The sequence below is a fragment of the Coregonus clupeaformis genome, chromosome 20 (assembly GCF_020615455.1).
Source record: "Coregonus clupeaformis isolate EN_2021a chromosome 20, ASM2061545v1, whole genome shotgun sequence".
NCBI lineage: Eukaryota > Metazoa > Chordata > Actinopteri > Salmoniformes > Salmonidae > Coregonus > Coregonus clupeaformis.
Window position 1 is genome coordinate 17,001,757 of NC_059211.1, and position 19,929 is coordinate 17,021,685.

The following is a 19,929-nucleotide window of genomic DNA, read 5'->3' on the forward strand; positions in this document are numbered from 1 at the left end:
TTCATGTTTTACAGTACAAAATCATTTTGTGAAAACAGAACACAGGATTATCTAGCTTGCCTCAATCTCTGTGTGTATTCATTGTTCATAACGGTCTCTGCAGTTGAAGTCTGATGTATCCACTTCAGAAAACCAATTCATCTGTGCTGCTTCTGTTGGACAGTTTTACCTGTGTCTCAAGTGTGTGTGTGTGTGTGTGTGTGTGTGTGTGTGTTTGTGTTTATTATTTCACCTCACACAGGCTCTTCTCCTGGGTGCCTCTGGACTCCTGGGCCTCCTGTAGCTCTTTCTCCAGCTGTTCCAGACGAGCCACACGGATCTGTGAGTGGAGACAGAGAGAGAGAGAGTGAGCAAGAGAGAGAGCGAGTCTTTAGTCGCCACAGACATTTTGTGAGGTGACAAACATTGTACAACACCCTCCATAACAGCACAGTTTTAATTTATGCGGTTTTACATGTAAACTGTGTGTGGATATGCAAGGCAAACTGGGCCGTCTGTTGCATCCCAAACATGTTTCAGAAAGAAGTACCACACTCAATAATGTAAGTAAATGCTTTGACAACAGTTGCCAAATGTCACTGTCTGTGTTGCCATTCCAGAGACAGACTTGGCAGAGAGTCCTTCTCCTTACCTGTGTCCTCTGGACCATTTCATCACTGGTTCCGAAGCGTTCCTCCATGACAGAACGCAACTGCTGCGCCTCGAATTCCAGCTGCTGGCGAATAAGGTCCATCTGTATGGAGAACTATGAAGTTAAGGAAGAGGAGGTTAGTTTCCACACAACACAATAATACATTTTGAAACAAAATGGTTGCTAGCTTCTCTGCCGAAGAGTTTTAATCTCACCTGCGCACCTGTTTAAATAATAATGAGTTGATTTCATGACAATGAGCATACAAAAAAAGCAATAAGAATAAATGTTGTGTCTATCTATGTAAAGGGGTGTCAAACTCAATTTGCCCCGGGGTCCGCATTCGGTCTTCAACGAGGTCCGGAGGGCTGCACTGAAAATTGGTTATATTTCCTCGCTGCTAATTTTCAATGCTCCCAACTGTCTAGCTTTCATTTAGCTAATTATTAACGAGCTGGACACAGTCAAGAAACTGTATGAATGTAGGTCCATTATCATTTCTACACAGTTTCAATTTGGTTTTAGGCATTTTAAAGTATATTGAGTTTGCGCTCACTGTGTCGATGCGTGGCAGTTGGTTCAGCCGCTGAGACAGGCCTTGGAGCTGGCTGTAGTACCAGTGACGCTCCCGCTCCTCCTTGTCTATCTCACTCACCAGCATAGTCCTGGAACACACACAGCCACACAAACCTTTAACACATAGACTGCCATCCTCAACATCACTGGGGATTCATAGTACCTCACCTTTGGGGGGACTAAAGATTTATAGTGAATTTTTCAGGTACTATTACATGTAATACATGCATCTAATTGAACAATGGCAAAGCGCTTACCTCTCTTTGTAGAGGTCTTCCAGATGCTGGGCAGTGATGCGTCCTTCTCCCAGCATGACTTTGGCCAGAGCTCCATCCATGAGGTGGGGGTGTCCAGGATGCACGGCCGTGCCCTCCCCTGACAAAGAGGAGCTCTGGCGAGATGAAGGCCGCAGGGGGCTCCTGGCTCTGGAGGAGGAGGGAGGCAAGCAGGCCAGACGATCGTCCATGTCACTCGACTGAGCTGCCAGACTGGCTAGACTGTCTGGGAGGACACGCAGATTGTGCGGCTGGTACTTCAGCTCATAGTAGTTGGTCAGGTCCATGTGCAACTCTGAGAGAGCGAGAATGAGAGAGAGAGAAAGATTATATATTTTTTTAAATGAACCATTGAAATGGCCTATTATTGAATTAATCAATGAGCTGTGTACAATATCAGTTTCATGCAAGACAGACATTAAAAGGTGAGAAAATAGACCGAAAACTACATCAGACGTACCTTTGAGCTGGTCCAGCACATCAGTCCTCCCTGAGGAGGCCAAAGTGCCAGCCTCCAGCTCCAGTTTATTCTGTAGGCCCTTCAATACCCCCTAGAGTGGAGAAAGCAATTCATAATCTATACTCCTGAGTGGCGCAGTGGTCTAAGGCACTGCATCGCAGTGCTAACTGTGCCACTAGAGATCCTGGTTCGAATCCAGGCTCTGTCGCAGCCGGCCGCGACCGGGAGACTCATGGGCGGCGCACAATTGGCCCAGCGTCGTCTAGGGTAGGGGAGGGAATGGCCGGCAGGGATGTAGCTCAGTTGATAGAGCATGGCGTTTGCAACGCCAGGGTTGTGGGTTCGATTCCCACGGGGGGCCAGTATAAAAAAAATATGTAATCACTAACTGTAAGTCGCTCTGGATAAGAGCGTCTGCTAAATGACTAAAATGTAAATGTAATAATCACTGTCTGTGTCAACTTGAAATTGTTGTTGTGGCCACAGTAAAACCAAAAACGAGTCACAATGACCTAGAGATGAAATAAACCAAGCAATGAAAATATATGCCTCTTATTCCTCTCCTTTTTATCCTCTCATTAGATGTCATATTTGTATTTATATTTTTTATTTAACTAGGCAAGTCAGTTAAGAACAAATTCTTATTTACAATGACGGTCTATAGCCAAATCAATGTAAAATCCAAGCCTTTTCTTCTTATCAATGTCCTCTTACTGGAAAATATACATTGTCTTTGTTGTTTTTTTAGATGGGCGGTTTGGTCTGTTTGCTACCAGTATCTGGCAGTGTGAGCTCTCTACAGAGCATCTTGGTTTTCTGCTGATAGCTCAAGCCGACCTCAGGAATATGAAGACTTTAGCTGGGGATTATCCAGCTGTGCTCAGCATCTGGGCACATGTGCCAGAGGAGTAATAGGGCGAACCCGCGTGCATTGGGTTTGGCACCTACGATTACAGCTTAAGATGGAGGCCTATCTTGACTATGATTGATGTTTTTGGCTGCAGCTATGGAATGAAGAAATTGTATTTCGGTAGGTTTTGTTGTTCATTTCATAAATTCTGATTGAAATGATTCATTATGAAAGAAGGATGAGCGGGGCTTTTTTAATGACCAGATTATGTTATGTGTTTTGACCTTTCTGCTCATGCCTTTCAGAATCAGGTACACAGTATTTTAGTGGTAGTCCACAGTACACAGAATTTAGGCTAAAGCCACTCTAAAGCACATTGGAAACCCTGATTCCACCCCTCTTGGGATGGTCCCTAATTCTGCCAGTAATCCAAACTCCCCTGACATTGAGAGTGTCTATTGGGTCAGAAGCAGCATGACAAAGCGATCAAATTAGTCAAGGATTCTTCTCTCCATTTTCAAATGATGGCACATCATTGGGAAAACAAAATCTCTATTCAGAGCCAGTAGACAACCAATAGGTCTATTCCTTCCTGTGAATAAAATATACCAAGGCAGAAGTCCTTACTATCCCTTTCAGCAGAAGGAAATCATTTTCCAAATAATATAGTTTGATTTAAGTAAAAGTGACAAGAGCTGGGTGATTATGCAGGATCAAGCTGATTTATTCCTGAGGTAACGCAAGGACACTGCAATGTTCTACAGGAGATTAAATGGCACACACTGAGAGTCAGGGTGTGCCATTTCATCTTCAACTGATCCAGATCATATTAATCCACACAGATATCATGTTATGATGCATGTCTATAAAGGCCAACCGTTTCGTCAATAAACAGATGGATACCAAACAATCAACCATCATTGCAATGACACATGGTGTGACAGGGAGGAGTCTATTGACAGAAACTTGAAGCAGATTCTTTCCTGGAATCCAGGGAGAGGCTTGGCCACAGAGGGAAAAAAGGACTATCCTGTTAGACAAGCAGGGATTTCAAACAGCAAAAAATCTATAATGACAAAATGTCTTAGTGGGCTGAATGGTCTAATGGTTTCCTTCTTCCTCGGCAGCTTGTCTCAATCCCTGCTGGCATCATTACTGTAACAAAGATAACTGGATGGATCTGTGCAGAAAGAGGAATGATTTGTGTAGCCCAGTGCCTCGTCTATCTAGGCTAGGGATGCTAGCCATGAAGCATTAGCGTCTCCAGTCACTCAGGAGAGAAACTGGGTCACTAGTGAAGGAGTTACATGAAGTCTACAGCATCCTCCAGAATTGGGGCTAAACTCTATCCATCTCAGGCAGAACTGAGTGGATTTTGAATAGGAATATGTCCTATCTGTATCTCAATCATGCTTTTAGCCCATTACTTGACAAAATGGAGGGAAGGATCCTACATCCTACAGATGTAGGATCTTAATTTGAGCCTGTTTGCTACTGCAGGAAAATTATCCTGCAGCAACAGGAAATGTGAATTGATATGTGGATTATAATTAATGGACATTTCTGTAGGGGTTGATACATTTTTCGTAATGGAGAATCGTCTGAAATTTCAATGTGGAAATTACAAACTTTAGAAGCCTCAAAGAAGCCTTTAGAAGCCTTTTTAAAAACCTCAAATAAACTACAGGTTTTAAATGTCCTGCTTTGCAGGAAAGCTCCTGCAACATGGTGATCAAATTAAGATCCTACTTCTGTAGGCATAGAGAAATTCCAAAATGAAAACATTGTCTTTTAGAAACCAAAGCAACACTTTATCTTAGCAACACTTAATCATCTGTGTCTTAAACGTTTTTAAATCTTTGGTCCATATGCAGAGAAATAACAAACTATAAGGTCAATGCAATGGTTGAACTTCCACCTTTCCAACATGTCACCAAATCAACACACTAATCTTATCCTATTCTTATTTCTCCCTTAGCCCTGGGGTCGTCCCTCTGTCCTCTCTCACCTTCATGTCGGTGGTCTCGTTCTCGAGCATAGACAGGTGGTTGGAGTTGTCCTCCAGCTCTCTACGCAGATGGGAGTTCTCCTGGCGGAGAGCTTCCACCTGGTAGACCAGCTGGTCATAGGAAGCCGTGGAGTTCGCCATCTTCAGGCAGTGTTGTGGTCCCTGCAAGGAAGGAGAAACAAGTGAGATTGGAGGTTAGTGTGGTGTGGAGGTTAGCTTCATGGCAAACGCCGGCATATTATGCATTGCTTATTATAAGGTTATTCCATTGTGTCTTTGCTGAATTACTTATAGGAAAACTGCTCTTTGCAGAATCACTTATTGGAAAACTGCCAGTTTTATTTCCCAATTGATACTCATAAAGCACATAGATATAAACAACATAGATAAAAAGAGATGCTCAGGGCTCCTCCATACATGGATATATACAACATAGAACATGCAAAGGGCTGCTTCAGCTACATCCCTTCTCTCTCCTCTCTGCAGTGTAAGGTTGGCAGCAGATGGTACACAGAGAACCTAATCATCTGTGCTGAATTCACTCTGTGTGGCCATTCAATATGGGCAATGTGTTAGATGCTCTGCGGTTTGTTTAAGTATCTCATTAATCTGGTTTTAGAGTCTATGACTGGTACGGATATTGGATAATATTATGGTATTTGATACCGCTGGTTACATCAGTTGAGTATAAAACCATATCAAAATGACATTGCAGCATACAATATTTATTATAGTTGCTGATCATTTGAAACTTCTGTGCATCATTTGTGTATACATAACATTTTAACTCATACATTTTGTCTGTGCTACAGATGTAGGATCTTAATTTGACCAGTATTTTTCACAGCAATTTGAACGTTTCTTAAATCAAATTAAATCAAATGTTATTTGTCATATGCGCCAAATACAACAGGTGTAGACCTTACCGTGAAATGCTTACTTACAAGCCCTTAACCAACAATGCAGTTTTAAGAAAATAGAGTTAAGAAACATTTTACTAAATAAACTAAAGTAAAAAATAAAATAACAATAAAGAGGCTATATACAGGGTGTATCGGTACCGAGTCAATGTGTGGGGGTACAGGTTAGTCGAGGTAATTTGTACATGTAGGTAGGGGTAAAGTGACTATGCATAGATAATAAACAGCGAGTAGCAGCAGTGTAAAAACAAAGGGGTGGGAGCGGGTGTCAATACAAATAGTCAGGGTGGCCATTTGATTAATTGTTCAGCAGTCTTATGGCTTGGGGGTAGAAGCTGTTAAGGAGCCTTTTGGACCTAGACTTGGCACTCCGGTACCGCTTGCCGTGCGGTAGCAGAGAGAACAGTCTATGACTAGGGTGACTGGAGTCTTTGACAATTTTCTGGGCCTTCCTCTGACACCGCCTAGTATAATGGTCCTGGATGGCAGGAAGCTTGGCCCCAGTGATGTACTAGGTCCTCTGCAGCGCCTTACGGTCGGATGCCGAGCAGTTGCCATACCAGGCGGTGATGCAACCGGTCAGGATGCTCTCAATGGTGCAGCTGTATAACTTTTTGAGGATCTGAGGACCCATGCCAAATCTTTTCAGTCTCCTGAGGGGGAAAAGGCGTTGTCATGCCCTCTTCACGACTGTCTTGGTGCGTTTGGTCCATGATAGTTTGTTGGTAATGTGGACACCAAGGAACTTGAAACCCGCTCCACTACAGCCCCGTTGATGTGAATGGGGGCGTGTTCGTCCCTCCTTTTCCTGTAGTCCACGATCAGCTCCTTTGTCTTGCTCATGTTGAGGGAGAGGTTGCTGTCCCGGCACCTCACTGCCAGGTCTCTGACCTCCTCTCTATAGGCTGTCTCATCGTTGTTGGGGATCAGGCCTACCACCGTTGTGTTGTCAGCAAACTTAATGATGGTGTTGTAGTCGTGCTTGGCCACGCAGTCATGGGTGAACAGGGATTACAGGAGGGGACTAAGCACGCACCCCTGAGGGGCCCCCGTGTTGAGGATCAGTGTGGCAGATGTGTTGTTGCCTACCCTTACCACCTGGGGGCGGCCCGTCAGGAAGTCCAGGATCCACTTGCAGAGGGAGGTGTTTAGTCCCAGGGTCCTAGCTTAGTGATGAGCTTTGTGGGCACATAGGGGTTCTATTCTCACATAGGTGTTCCTTTTGGCCAGGTGGGAAAGGGCAGTGTGGAGTGCGATTGAGATTGCGTAATCTGTGGATCTGTTGGGGCGGTATGTGAATTGGAGTGGGTATAGGGTTTCCGGGATAATGGTGTTGATGTGAGCCATGACCAACCTTTCAAAGCACTTCATGGCTACTGATGTGAGTGCTACGGGGTGGTAGTCATTTAGGCAGGTTACCTTCGCTTTCTTGGGCACAGGGACTATGGTGGTCTGCTTGAAACATGTAAGTATTATAGACTCGGTCAGGGAGAGGTTGAAAATGTCAGTGAAGACACTTGCCAGTTGGTGCATGCATGCTCTGAGTACACGTCCTGGTAATCCATCCTGGCCCCGCGGCCTTGTGAATGTTGACCTGTTTAAAGGTCTTGATCACATCGGCTACGGAGAGCGTGATAACACAGTCGTCCGGAACAGCTGGTGTTCTCGTGCATGGTTCAGTTTTGCTTGCCTCGAAGCGAGCATAAAAGGCATTTAGCCCGTCTGGTAGGCTCGCGTCACTGGGCAGCTCGCGGCTGGATTTCCCTTTGTAGTCCGTAATAGTTTGCAAGCCCTGCCACATCCGACGAGCGTCAGAGCTGGTGTAGTAGGATTCATGTGTTGACGCTTTGCCTGTTTGATGGTTCATCTGAGGGCATAGATTTCTTATAAGCGTCTGTATTAGTGTCCCACTCCTTGAAAGCCGCAGTTCTAGCCTTTAGCTCGGTGCGGATGTTGCCTGTAATCCATGGCTTCTGGTTGGGATATGTACGCACGGTCACTGTGGGGACGACATCTTCGATGCACTTATTGATGAAGCTGGTGACTGAGGTGGTATACTCCTCAATGCCACTGGATGAATCCCGGAACATATTCCAGTCTATGCTAGCAAGACAGTCCTGTAGCGTAGCATCCGCGTCATCTGACCACTTCCGTATTGAGCGAGTCACTGGAACTTCCTGCTTTAGTTTTTGCTTGTAAGCAGGAATCAGGATAGAATTATGGTCAGATTTGCCAAATGGAGGGCGAGGGAGAGCTTTGTACGCGTCTCCGTGTGTGGAGTAAAGGTGGTGTAGAGTTTATTTTCCTCTGGTTGCACGTGACATGCTGATAGAAATGAGGTAAAACGGATTTAAGTGTGCCTGCATTAAGTCCCCGGCCACTAGGAGCGCCGCTTCTGGATGAGCATTTTCTTGTTTGCTTATGGCCTTATACAGCTCGTTGAGTGCGGTCTTAGTGCCAGCATCGGTTTGGTGGTCTACAGCTTATCATGAGGTACTCTACCTCAGGCGAGCAATACCTCGAGACTTCCTTAATATCAGACATCGTGCACCAGCTGTTATTGACAAATAGACACACCACCAACCCTCGTCTTACCGGACGTAGCTGTTCTGTCCTGCCGATGCACGGAAAACCCAGGCAACTGTATATTATCCGTGTCGTCGTTCAGCCACTACTCGGTGAAACAGTTTTTAATGTCACTTTGGTAGGATAGTCTCGATCGGAGCTCATCCAGTTTATTCTCCAGTGATTGCACGTTGGCCAATAGAACGGATGGTAGAGGCGGGTTATGTTACGTGATCAGTGGTTAGGCTATTAGTTGACCAAAGTTAGGGTACATGAAAAGTGCAATACTGTTAATTTAACCATGTGTTAGTGTAGGTTTTCAGTGAATGTATGTAAATCATGAAGCTTATCTGCATTTCCTGTGTTGCAGGAAATTGTCAGCAATAAAAGAATGATCAAATTAAGATCCTACACCTGTACATGTTATTTGATAATTTGGTACTCTTTTTACTACATAAGAAATGTTGTCAGTGAAGAAAAACAATGCAGCCATTTTGATAAATGGGCTGCAGGGAGCCATTTTCTGAGGTTTGACCGAGTGGAAGTGTATCATAAATATATGGTACAATAAATCGAATTTGACTCCAATCTCACTACTGGTGGCTTTGATGCAATTATATAGAAGCAAATCAAATTCACAATTTCACCCCTAGTCACCTTGACATCAATGAAACCAAATGAAGCCAGTATGCATTTGTGCATAATGCCTGAAGCAGTCATTCGCTCTTCTTTTTATGGAGACTCAGACTGCAGTGACAGATTTGCATTATTAACGCCTTCCTGCTCTTCATGACTGGTGATGACAACAACTGCAACCGTGATTCTCCTGGGCCTGTAATTTGACACATTCTTTTTATGTGTAAGACTTCCATGGCAAGTGGTGTGAAATTTTAAATATTTGATGTTTGCTTTTCAGAGAGAGCAAGAGCAATCGTCTGCTCTATTATGGAATTACAATGATTGCTATTTTTAACAAAGAAATTAAAGATAACCCAGCATTGAAATGCATACATTTTTGTAATTAGTAGTCAGAAATATTACTTGTTGAAAAATTACTCATCATCAAATCCCCATATGAATACAAACCGAGACATACAAAAAATATTTGTCTTATTCAATGAATTTCAATGGATTTTGATGACACTTCATTTAACTTGAATAGACGTTCATTCCTACACAGTGCAGCCATCTGAATTGCTAAAGGACCTCGTCCAGTCTTTGTTGGCCCTAGTGATGAGATTCCCTTCCCGCAGCAGTAGCGTTGATAAGGGGGAGGTGCTCTCCAGACGTTATAGGCATTTCTGCACACGCAAGCACAATCCAGCCCACTTCAATATTACCGGTGAGGGCGTCTACAGCTCTGGCGCATCACAAAGGTCAGGCTATGGACCACGGTGCTCTGGGGGCAGACAGGCAATGTCAGTGCGGCAAACCGTCCGCTGGAATAGTACTGCATTTCATTACGGTGTGTCTGTCTGTCTTTCACCCCTTAGGGAATTCACAGTGGAACAAAATGGAGGAGATACGGCTGATGTAGTATTGGATTGTATGTGTTGAAATGTTATATAGTAGAAAATAGAGGACCGGTATATACTCAAGCCTCTTTCACTGGAGTTCAATCAGATTTGCATTAAGAAAAATAAAAATGTTATGTGATTTATTTGTACAATATTTATTGGTGAAACAGAAAAAAGCTCATTTTGATTGCAACAATTGTATTGCAACTTTAGCAGTGAAAACCCTAGATGATTTTTCCACAGTGTGGGTTTGATTGAATTCGATCCATTCTTTTGTTGTCCTGTCTATGTACTCTTTTGCCTTATTCCGCTAAAGTCAAATCACATAATCACTCTCAACAAGCAAACTGCGCAATTACGTAATGAACAGATGGTTGTTAATTTAAAGTGAACGTCAGGCCAGAGTTTGTTATGCAAAGGACATCCACAAGCTTGGAAAAATCAATGTAACTCAAATACAGACTCGCGAATCAATGCTGAAAACCCAATGGGTTGGAGCAATGAGAGCGGTGGTATTTTTCCAAAATGTTCCATCAGTGAGTCACATTCTCTCACACATTGTTATCTGTGTCCTCATGTACTGATAAGCAACGCAGTATGTTACTGCAATTAGGCAGGTGATAATATGCATCCAGCCTACACAAAGCAGCCTTAGCATGTCTATCTAATGGCTGTGAACATATGGGGACACATCAATGCCCATGGCTTGAACACACAGCTCTTTATCATTTCAAAGTGGGGGACATGAAACACATCCATTATTCTGCTGGACAGCATTGAAGGCAGTGTGGCAGTCTGTTGTTGAAGGCCAGCCACTGATGCTTGAGCAATGCTGGATAGGGAGTAGGGACTGAGGGGGCGTGTTGGATTGTGGTCCTAAGGGAATTCAATACAGCTGGTTGATTTTTCCAATTAGGTTTCTTCCATCAAAGGAATATATTCATGAGCTGGCTCACGGTCCAATGTTATCTCAATGTCCTTCCATCTTAATTGCCCTTGTGGCAAAAGCATTAATTGCAGTGACATATTTATGTCAGGTGATGGCTATTTCTCTTGCATTTTTTCCTCTCTCTCTTTTTATCCCCAACATGGCTCTTTCTGTTGTGTCCTATTTGCTGCTGGTGGGGCCGCAATGCATGCTGGGTAATCTGTGAGGAAATCGTCCCCCAGAGGAATATAATTCAGACAGAGCCGTGTGAGTGTTTGCGAGCCTGCCAATGGAGTGCTACAGTTCGAGACAGTTTCTATGGAAACAGCCAATCCCCTTTTCATGCTCTGTAAAAGGTGGTAAAAGTGAGGATGAGATTAATAAAGGCGAGCCAAGCAGAAGGGGTAATAGGGGGTAGGGATAATCAATGTAGCAGAGCAAAACAACTCTATATTATATTCTCTGTCCTGCAGCTATGTTGGACGTCACATCCCTGTTGTGTGTGGTTAAGTAAGCAATTCATATAGTGCAAGTCTATTGATTTCCGGCCAAATAGATGCCATTGACATGATGTGCTACGTACTTCCAAACTGGTCTGTGCAGTTTCCATTCAGAACCACAATCTGACATTGAATCAGTGAGTGACTAAAACACTATATCATCAAAAGTATGTGGACACCTGCTCGTCGAACATCTCATTCCAAAATCATGGGCATTAATATGGAGTTGGTCCCCCCTTTGCTCCAATAACAGCCTCTACTCTTCTATGAAGGCTTTCCACTAGATGTTGGAACGTTGCTGCGGGGACTGGTTTCCATTCAGCCACAAGAGTATTAGTGAGGTTGGCACTGATGTTGGGCGATTAGGCTCCAGAGTCCAATGGCGGCGAGCTTTACACGACTCCAGCCAATGCTTGGCATTGCGCATGGTGATCTTAGGCTTGTGTGCGGCTGCTCGGCCATGGAAACCCATTTCATGAAGCTCCCGACTAACAGTTATTGTGCTGACGTTGCTTCCAGAGGCAGTTTGGAACTCGGTAGTGAGTGTTGCAACTGAGGACAGACGATTTTTACGCGCTACACGCTTCAGCACTCGGCAGTCCAGTTCTGTGAGGTTGTGTGGTCTACCACTTCGCGGCTGAGCCGTTGTTGCTCCTAGACGTTTCCATTTCACAGCACTTACAGTTGACCAGGGCAGCTCTAGCAGGGCAGACATTTGAAAGTCACTGAGCTCTTCAGTAAGGCCATTCTACTGCCAATGTTTGTCTATAGAGATTGCATGGCTGTGTGCTTGATTTTATACACCTGTCAGCAACGGGTGTGGCTGAAATAGCAGAATCCACTAATTTGACGGGGTGTCCACATACTTTTGTATATATAGTGTATATACAGTAACCAGAGCTTACACAACCCTTGGCCTGGGAGGCTATCTTCGACTTCTCTACTGTGAGTAACACATTACACACCTACACTTTATAGAGAAATGTGGCAAGATGAACCCTAACTGATTGATGGCCATTTTCGGATTTCGTAATAACCATGTTTAGGATTAAGTAATACCCATTAGACAATGTAAACAAACAAAGTGTGAACAAAGCCTTGTTCCACGCCTATAAGGTCAGGCTGAACATTAGCCATGCTAGAGCATAGATGCCCTTCAGCAGCAGTGGGCTGGGGACGAGCCGTGCTGTGATTAGCTAGTCAGCTCTGTACTGCAGTCTCTCTCTCTTGCTCTCTCTTTCTCTCGCTCTCTCTTTCCATCGCTCTCTCTTTCCATCTCTCTCTCTTTCCATCTCTCTCTCTCTCTCTCTCTCTCTCTCTCTCTCTCTCTCTCTCTCTCTCTCTCTCTCTCTCTCTCTTTCTCTTTCTCTTTCTCTTTCTCTTTCTCGTCATGCAAAAACAATAGGAGCCAAAGGTCTGAGCATCTACTGGCTGCAACTGGCGCTTGTGAAGTCAGCGAACTAAGTCAGGCAAAACAAAAAGGCTAATCAAGAGCAGTGTCCCCTGACGACGGACGATGACTCATAAGCTGTGTGGGCATAAAAGGGAAAAGGGGGATCTGAGTTTGACAAGAAACAAGCAGACATCATGGTTTCTGAGTGTTGTCTTGTCGTGTTTAAACAGTCAAGGGCTCAAGTCCAGAGGTCCATGAGGGTTGTTTGTTTAAATAATTAGCCATTAATAGAAAGGATACTGTAGTAATAATACTACTACTACTACTAATAAAACATTAGAATATAATAATAATAATTGTAATACATATTCATTAATAATGAATATATTTATATTGTAAAATAATAGGCTACTAATTTTCTAACATTACTGAGTTTATAAATGTATTTCAGTCCAAAAAAGGGTAGATAAGTAATAGATTTGCATTATCATGATCATCATATATGTTTATTTTTACGCTATCATTATGTTATCATTACATTGTTTACAGGGTGAGTCATATCGATACAGTCCAACTGTCCACAGCTCATTCTGTACAGTGAAAGTAGGCCATGAATGGCTGCGCAGAGTGTGAGGCCAGAACAAAGAACACGCGTAGCATACAGCTAGGATTCTCCCCCAACCAACACACCCGCCCACCACTGCTGAATTATTTCTTCCTCCACCACCCTTTCACTCCAAGACTGTCTGGTTACCACGGCAACGGCACCTGCCAGTGAAGATGGTGAGCCTGAGGATCTCTCTCTCCTCAACCAGACTGTCTTGTCCTTGTGCACTATTGAGTGGAATCAATCTTATTATACTGTAGTAGGTGTAGGTGAAAATGTACAATGCTCTCACAGTAGCGCAGTAGCTCAGGTGCATTCAAGGTGTTGATAAATACATAAACCGTTGCTAAGCCTTTTTCTAGTATAAAATGCAATTCAATAATATAGTATACGGATCAACAATGCAGCAGTGCTGTGGTTGTTCAAACCTACTTATTATTATGGTCACTTTGGTCAAAAATATATAGTCAAAAACAGAGGTGTTGAGTGAAAGTGAGTTCTTAAACGTATGACACAGTATTAAAGGACATTTCACATCTCATGAGAAATGCTTCACCACACCACCATTTCCCATGAATGAAAATCCACTTCCATGGATTGAGCATGGAGTCAGACCAACCCATACTGACGGTGACGGAGCTTATGGGGTCAATAGGCCAGGTAATATACTGTCATACCAATACACTTAGAATGAGCCAGGTAGGAGGAGCATCTACACACTCATCCAAAATGAAATCCACAACATGAATTATTCAGATATTGTGAACGGGGGAGGAAGTACTGCAATCTGATCAAAATGTTATTTCCTAATGGTGAAGTGTTGTGAGGTTTCCAGACACAGATGTTTTTCTTCTTTCAAGATGGCGTCTTTCATGGCAATTGGACACATCCTAAGCTTACAGAAGGATTGTCCTTGCATGGGCAAATACGACAGAGCAGCGTGTTATTTTTAGATTTGTATAGAGTTTTCTGGGTCTAGCACATAGCTAACACAACATAGTCAGTAGATATACCTAGCTAGCTCATTGCTAACGTTACAGCTAATGCTAACAGCACAGATCATTGCTAGCCTGGAACTGAATTGCCATCCCAGACTAGGGACTGGACTGTGAGAGCTAGAGTATTTCCATCAGCTTGTCACAGCTGGGACTGACTCTTCTGTACATGCTCATTAAGTGAGGAATCAATACGGTGTTAGCATTGGAGTTGACTAGAATTCCCTTGCCAAAAAGCCTCTCTGCGACAGTCTTCGACTCTGTGCCGAAGTTCTCAAATGACCCAGACACAAAACGATCTGTCTCTCTGGGGACACGTCCTTCAAAAGTGACCGCAACATTTTATTTTCATCAGTTACGTGGATGCTAGATGTGAAGGGTGATATGCGAGTGGTAAAAACAACTTAAGAAGACTGCATAATTAGTGACCTGCCCTTGGCCCTTTGTTTATACAAGCTGACATCAAGAAGGGAAAGGCTTTCGCTAGCTATAGCTGTCTACAGTTTATAAACCATACATGTCAGACCACAAATGATAGACTAACGCTATGGTCTTTAACCTACAGTGGCTTGCGAAAGTATTCACCCCCCTTGGCATTTTTCTATTTTGTTGCCTTACAATACTTTGTAGAGCCACCTTTTGCAGCAATTACAGCTGCAAGTCTCTTGGGGTATGTCTCTATAAGCTTGGCACATCTAGCCATTGGGATTTTCGGCCATTCTTCAGCGCAAAACTGCTCCAGCTCCTTCAAGTTGGATGGGTTCCGCTGGTATACAGCTATCTTAAGTTATACCACAGATTCTCAATTGGATTGAGGTCTGGGCTTTGACTAGGCCATTCCAAGACATTGAAATGTTTCCCCTTAAACCACTCAAGTGTTGCTTTAGCAGTATGCTTAGGGTCATTGTCCTGCTGGAAAGTGAACCTCTGTCCCAGTCTCAAATCTCTGGAAGACTGAAACAGGTTTCCCTCAAGAATTTCCCTGTATTTAGCGCCATCCATCATTCCTTCAATTCTGACCAGTTTCCCAGTCCCTACCGATGAAAAACATCCCCACAGCATGATGCTGCCACCACCATGCTTCACTGTGGGGATGGTGTTCTCGGGGTGATGAGAGGTGTTGCATTTGCGCCAGACATAGTGTTTTCCTTGATGGCCAAAAAGCTCAATTTTAGTCTCATCTGACCAGAATATCTTCTTTAAGCAATGGCTTTTTTCTGGTCACTATTCCGTAAAGCCCAGCTCTGTGGAGCGTACGGCTTAAAGTGGTCCTATGGACAGATACTCCAATCTCCGCTGTGGAGCTTTACAGCTCCTTCAGAGTTATCTTTGGTCTCTTTGTTTCCTCTCTGATTAATGCCCTCCTTGCCTGGTCCGTGAGTTTTGGTGGGCGGCCTTCTCTTGGCAGGTTTGTTGTGGTGCCATATTCTTTCCATTTGTTAATAATGGATTTAATGGTGCTCCGTGGGATGTTCAATGTTTCAGATATTTTTTTATAACCCAACCCTGATCTGTACTTCTCCACAACTTTGTCCCTGATCTGTTTGGAGAGCTCCTTGGTCTTCATGGTGCCGCTTGCTTGGTGGTGCCCCTTGCTTAGTGGTGTTGCAGACTCTGGGGCCTTTCAGAACAGGTGTGTATATATACTGAGATCATGTGACAGATCATGTGACACTTAGATTGCACACAGGTGGACTTTATTTAACTAATTATGTGACTTCTGAAGGTAATTGGTTGCACCAGATCTTATTTAGGGGCTTCATAGCAAAGGGGGTGAATACATATGCACGCACCACTTTCCCGTTATTTATTTTTTTGAATTTTTTGAAACAAGTTACTTTTTTCATTCCACTTCACCAATTTTGACTATTTCGTATGTCCATTACATGAAATCCAAATAAAAATCCATTTAAATTACAGTTTGTAATGCAACAAAATTGGAAAAACGCCAAGGGGGATGAATACTTTTGCAAGGCACTGTAAGTGGGTCTTCCATAGCAACTAAACAGTAACGATGAGTCAAGAGAGGAGGTTAGCAATGTACTATGTAAAGAGGTGGTAGGCTTCCATAGGTAGAACAGAGGACATTTCCCATTGTTTAAGTGACAGAGGTCAACAACATCCCACTATATCCTCTGTGGATAAGAGATCTTATATTTGCATTCTAAGTGACGTGCATTCAAATGGTGAGCAGGGCAAGCCTTTGTTCACTTCAGCTAATTCTGTCAATAACTTTGGCTCGGAGCTGAAAGGTACTGCCTCAGATATTGTATCTGAAGCAGCAGCAGCATTTCAGCATCCATTAGAGGAAAGAACGCTTTCAGTGATAATGGAAATAAGGCCCTTAACTGTAGGAGAGATGAAGCAGGAAAGCCACAGAGGAGAAAAACAAACAAATGATTGTTCCTTCCTCCCAATCATTGGAAATGTCTGTTGCAGTAGGCTATTTGTTTTTAAATGGAAACTGGCAAACGCATGTCAAACGCATGTCTATATGGTTGTTTCCTCAATGTAGTTGACAGGGATTCTTCCCTATCAGTGACATTGAAGAGAGAACCATAGACATGCATTTGATCTGAGGTTCTGTAACTGACTGTCAAAATAGTCTGAAAATATACATGTCTTTGATTAGGTGATATACATTTGTAATCTGACAACATTGCTAAACTTGGATATTCCTTTGAGCGCATCAAGATAAACACACATCATTTGGAAAACACATATATCACAGCTACACTAGACTGGCAAATGCTTCCCTCAATAACAAAGTCATACAAAGATAAATAATGACAATTCTTCATACTTATTCTCTGGGTGTGGTTGACCATGTCAATTCACATCGACTACTCATAAAGTGCTCAAGATGGGTCTATATCCTAATCTCCTTTCAAATATGATGTAAAATGCTTTGGACCTGTCAGTAAAGACCTTTTCCGTTCTTCTCAGGACTAGAGAATGATGTGAAGTTATGGGAGGCAAGCCAATTAACGTTCTATTGGTTAAAAGCTAATTGATTTGTCAACCTTATTTAAATTCAATTCAAGGCTTGTCGTTTTCCGTAGACATCCATACACAGAATAAATAGCAATGCCAACGACATCAGGGTTCAGCTGTTTTCCTCCACAAAATCTGCCGTGTCAGTTAGTAGCCCATCCCTTCCCTAAAAAAATCATCAAATTATGTAATATTACGTAAGTGCTTTCCATTTTGCTGGGCTTTTTGGGCCTGGGGATTACATTAACATTTTTGTAATTTAGCAGACACTGTTATCCAGTGCAACTTACAGGAGCAATTAGAGTTAAGTGCCTTGCTCATGGGGACATTGCCATATTTTTCCCCTAGTCGGCTCTGGGATTCGAACCAGCGACCTTTCGGTTACTGGCCCAAAGCTCTTGGAAGATTCCAGGCCGAAGATTCCAGACCTGGCTGTTCTCTCTGTGGACCAGTTCAGTTCCCCTGGGCAGTTTGTGCCCAGACAGCTCAGAACATCATGACATACAGCGCTGCCCCTAGTTAGCAAACTGCAGTAAGGAGGTGAAAACTGTGAGGGAAATAGTAATATTGGATTCCTGGATGTTGGTGTGAAGACCTGATATGAGACATAGGCCTACACTGATGGTAAAATACCTAATAGGGCACAGCCACACCCCGTAGTTGTATGATTGAAGCCATTCGCAGTATAATCAAAGTCATGGGCACAGTGAGTGGCCAGTCCCTTAGAGACTCATTAGAGTAGGATCTGCACTGGTTACCATTGCTGTGTGTGTGCGTGCGTGTGTGTGCGTGTACGTGTGTGTGTGGGTGTGTGTGTGTGTGTGTGTAAATAAGATCAATGATGCTATAAAACAGAATAAAAGCTTAAAAAGCTTATTTTCTTCTCTGCTGCTGGGTTTAATCCCCATGATTCGTGTGTTATATGAAGCCTGTAATATTTAGCTGTATGTGTCTATTGCTTTCCTTCTACACATACGATATCTATTTTTCTTATGAGGTGGATTTTTTTTTGATGAGGTTCAGGTGATTGATTCAAACAAATGACAGAATTTACGTTTTATGAAAACATTGTGTGTGCAAGCATTCTAATGTAAATTCGATTAATTGTGTAATCCATAGACTAAAAATAATGACCGACAATGAAGCCTCCTTCTCATCACCCAGTATAGGTTATAAATGTCTATCCACTATTGCTCAGCCAGACAACTTTATAAAAAAGGCTCCAAATAGAAATATGGAATATAAACTGCATCTGTGAAGGAGGACATCACACAACAGCGATGGTCTCATTTTCTTCCATTGACGACGTAAATGATTCACCCTCCAAAAAGGCCACCATCGCCAAAATGCACGAATCAATGTTAATGCAAAATATGTCTAAGATTTATTGACGTCAAATCGAGGGTTGATTATCTGTTTGATAAATAGCCTTCCATTTACACTTTAGGATAAACCATCAAATTAGGTTACCTGGATAAGCCTACCTATTTCAATCGACCTTGCCTACCACAACGCCATACATTTTCAGGTATTAGGCTACTAACCTATAGCCTACACTATCCAAATACATTGGACAATTGGGACTCCAAAATATTTTTGGGGGTTCAAAAGATTGAACATAACATTCATTCAAGGATAAAAGCGTCATGTATATCTTGAACAAACCCACTTTCATGCATTTGCCTGTTTAACATTCTATTCACATCAGGACCACTCTCCGTCCGCGCAGCTCGCGACGCAACCAATCCAATATGCAGCATCTTAAGAAAGCGATAGAAATAATAATCGTAGATTTAAAATGTTGGCATGTAAGACAATTCTAAGCTTTACAATTGTGTTGGATTCTTACCTCATTTCCAGAGCCTTGTTGATTTCAATAGGGCGTGGAATGAGAGAGCGGACTCTGTGGGATGGATGGTGAATTCAACACTAGCTGCGTGCGGTGACGCTATAGTCTGATGTCACATACCACAGCCTCTCTCTCTCTCTCTCTCTCTCTCTCTCTCTCTCTCTCTCTCTCTCTCTCTCTCTCTCTCTCTCTCTCTCTCTCTCTCTCTCTCTCGCTCAATGTCACACAAAAAAGCTATTTATTTCTCTTGGCAGGCAAATGTTGAATATAGAAAGTATTATAACTATTTTTGAAATAGTTTGACCTCTAGCTAATATATATTTATTTATGTATTGCATCAGCTGCATTCAATGGAAACTTTAGAAACTCTAAAAAGCGCCAAAGCACAAATGCAGTGGGCTATGGGTTGGAAGGATTTAGTTCAGACGTTAGGCGTAAAGAATGGTCAGCAAAGCCTGAACTTTAACTTAAACTTAAAACGTGTATATGGAAGTGCGGGACAAGCAAACAGACGTCAGATTTTGTACCCACCTATAATTTGTGCATCTGTGAATTATAATACTGTGCACCCTTTTATTGAATCAAGGCTTAGTTGTTTTGACGTGTTCTGCTACAGGCTTCCCATGGGCTGTTGTCCATTGTGCTGAACAGGTGGATGGCGATGCTGCCTTTTCAGAGGTTGCTGTCCAGGGTGACGAGGTGCTGAAAGGACAGATCCCCAGTGTACTTTGCCTCCCAGTTATTATTTATTCTTATTCATTCACCTGACCGAACACAATGAAGATAAACATTGAAGAAGTGCATATGACCCAATTCATCATTGGTTAACCATGGGCCATTGTTGTGGAGGTGTTGTCTCTT

At 42.9% G+C, this 19,929-nt stretch overlaps 1 protein-coding gene across 1 annotated transcript in view; it reads right to left on the reverse strand.

Annotated features, from left to right (window-relative positions):
- The window catches only part of LOC121533685 (adenomatous polyposis coli protein 2-like), a 41,428-nt gene extending 22,274 nt beyond the window's left edge, over positions 1-19,154 (reverse strand). The window contains exons 1-7 of the mRNA XM_041839828.2: positions 19,069-19,154; positions 4,801-4,962; positions 1,943-2,033; positions 1,465-1,777; positions 1,188-1,296; positions 632-745; positions 233-319 (exon numbers count right to left, since the gene is read on the reverse strand). Of these exons, the coding sequence (XP_041695762.2) occupies positions 233-319; positions 632-745; positions 1,188-1,296; positions 1,465-1,777; positions 1,943-2,033; positions 4,801-4,941 (855 nt within the window). The 5' untranslated portion in view covers positions 4,942-4,962; positions 19,069-19,154. The remainder of the gene's footprint in view (positions 1-232; positions 320-631; positions 746-1,187; positions 1,297-1,464; positions 1,778-1,942; positions 2,034-4,800; positions 4,963-19,068) is intronic.
- Positions 19,155-19,929: the final 775 nt, after the last annotated feature.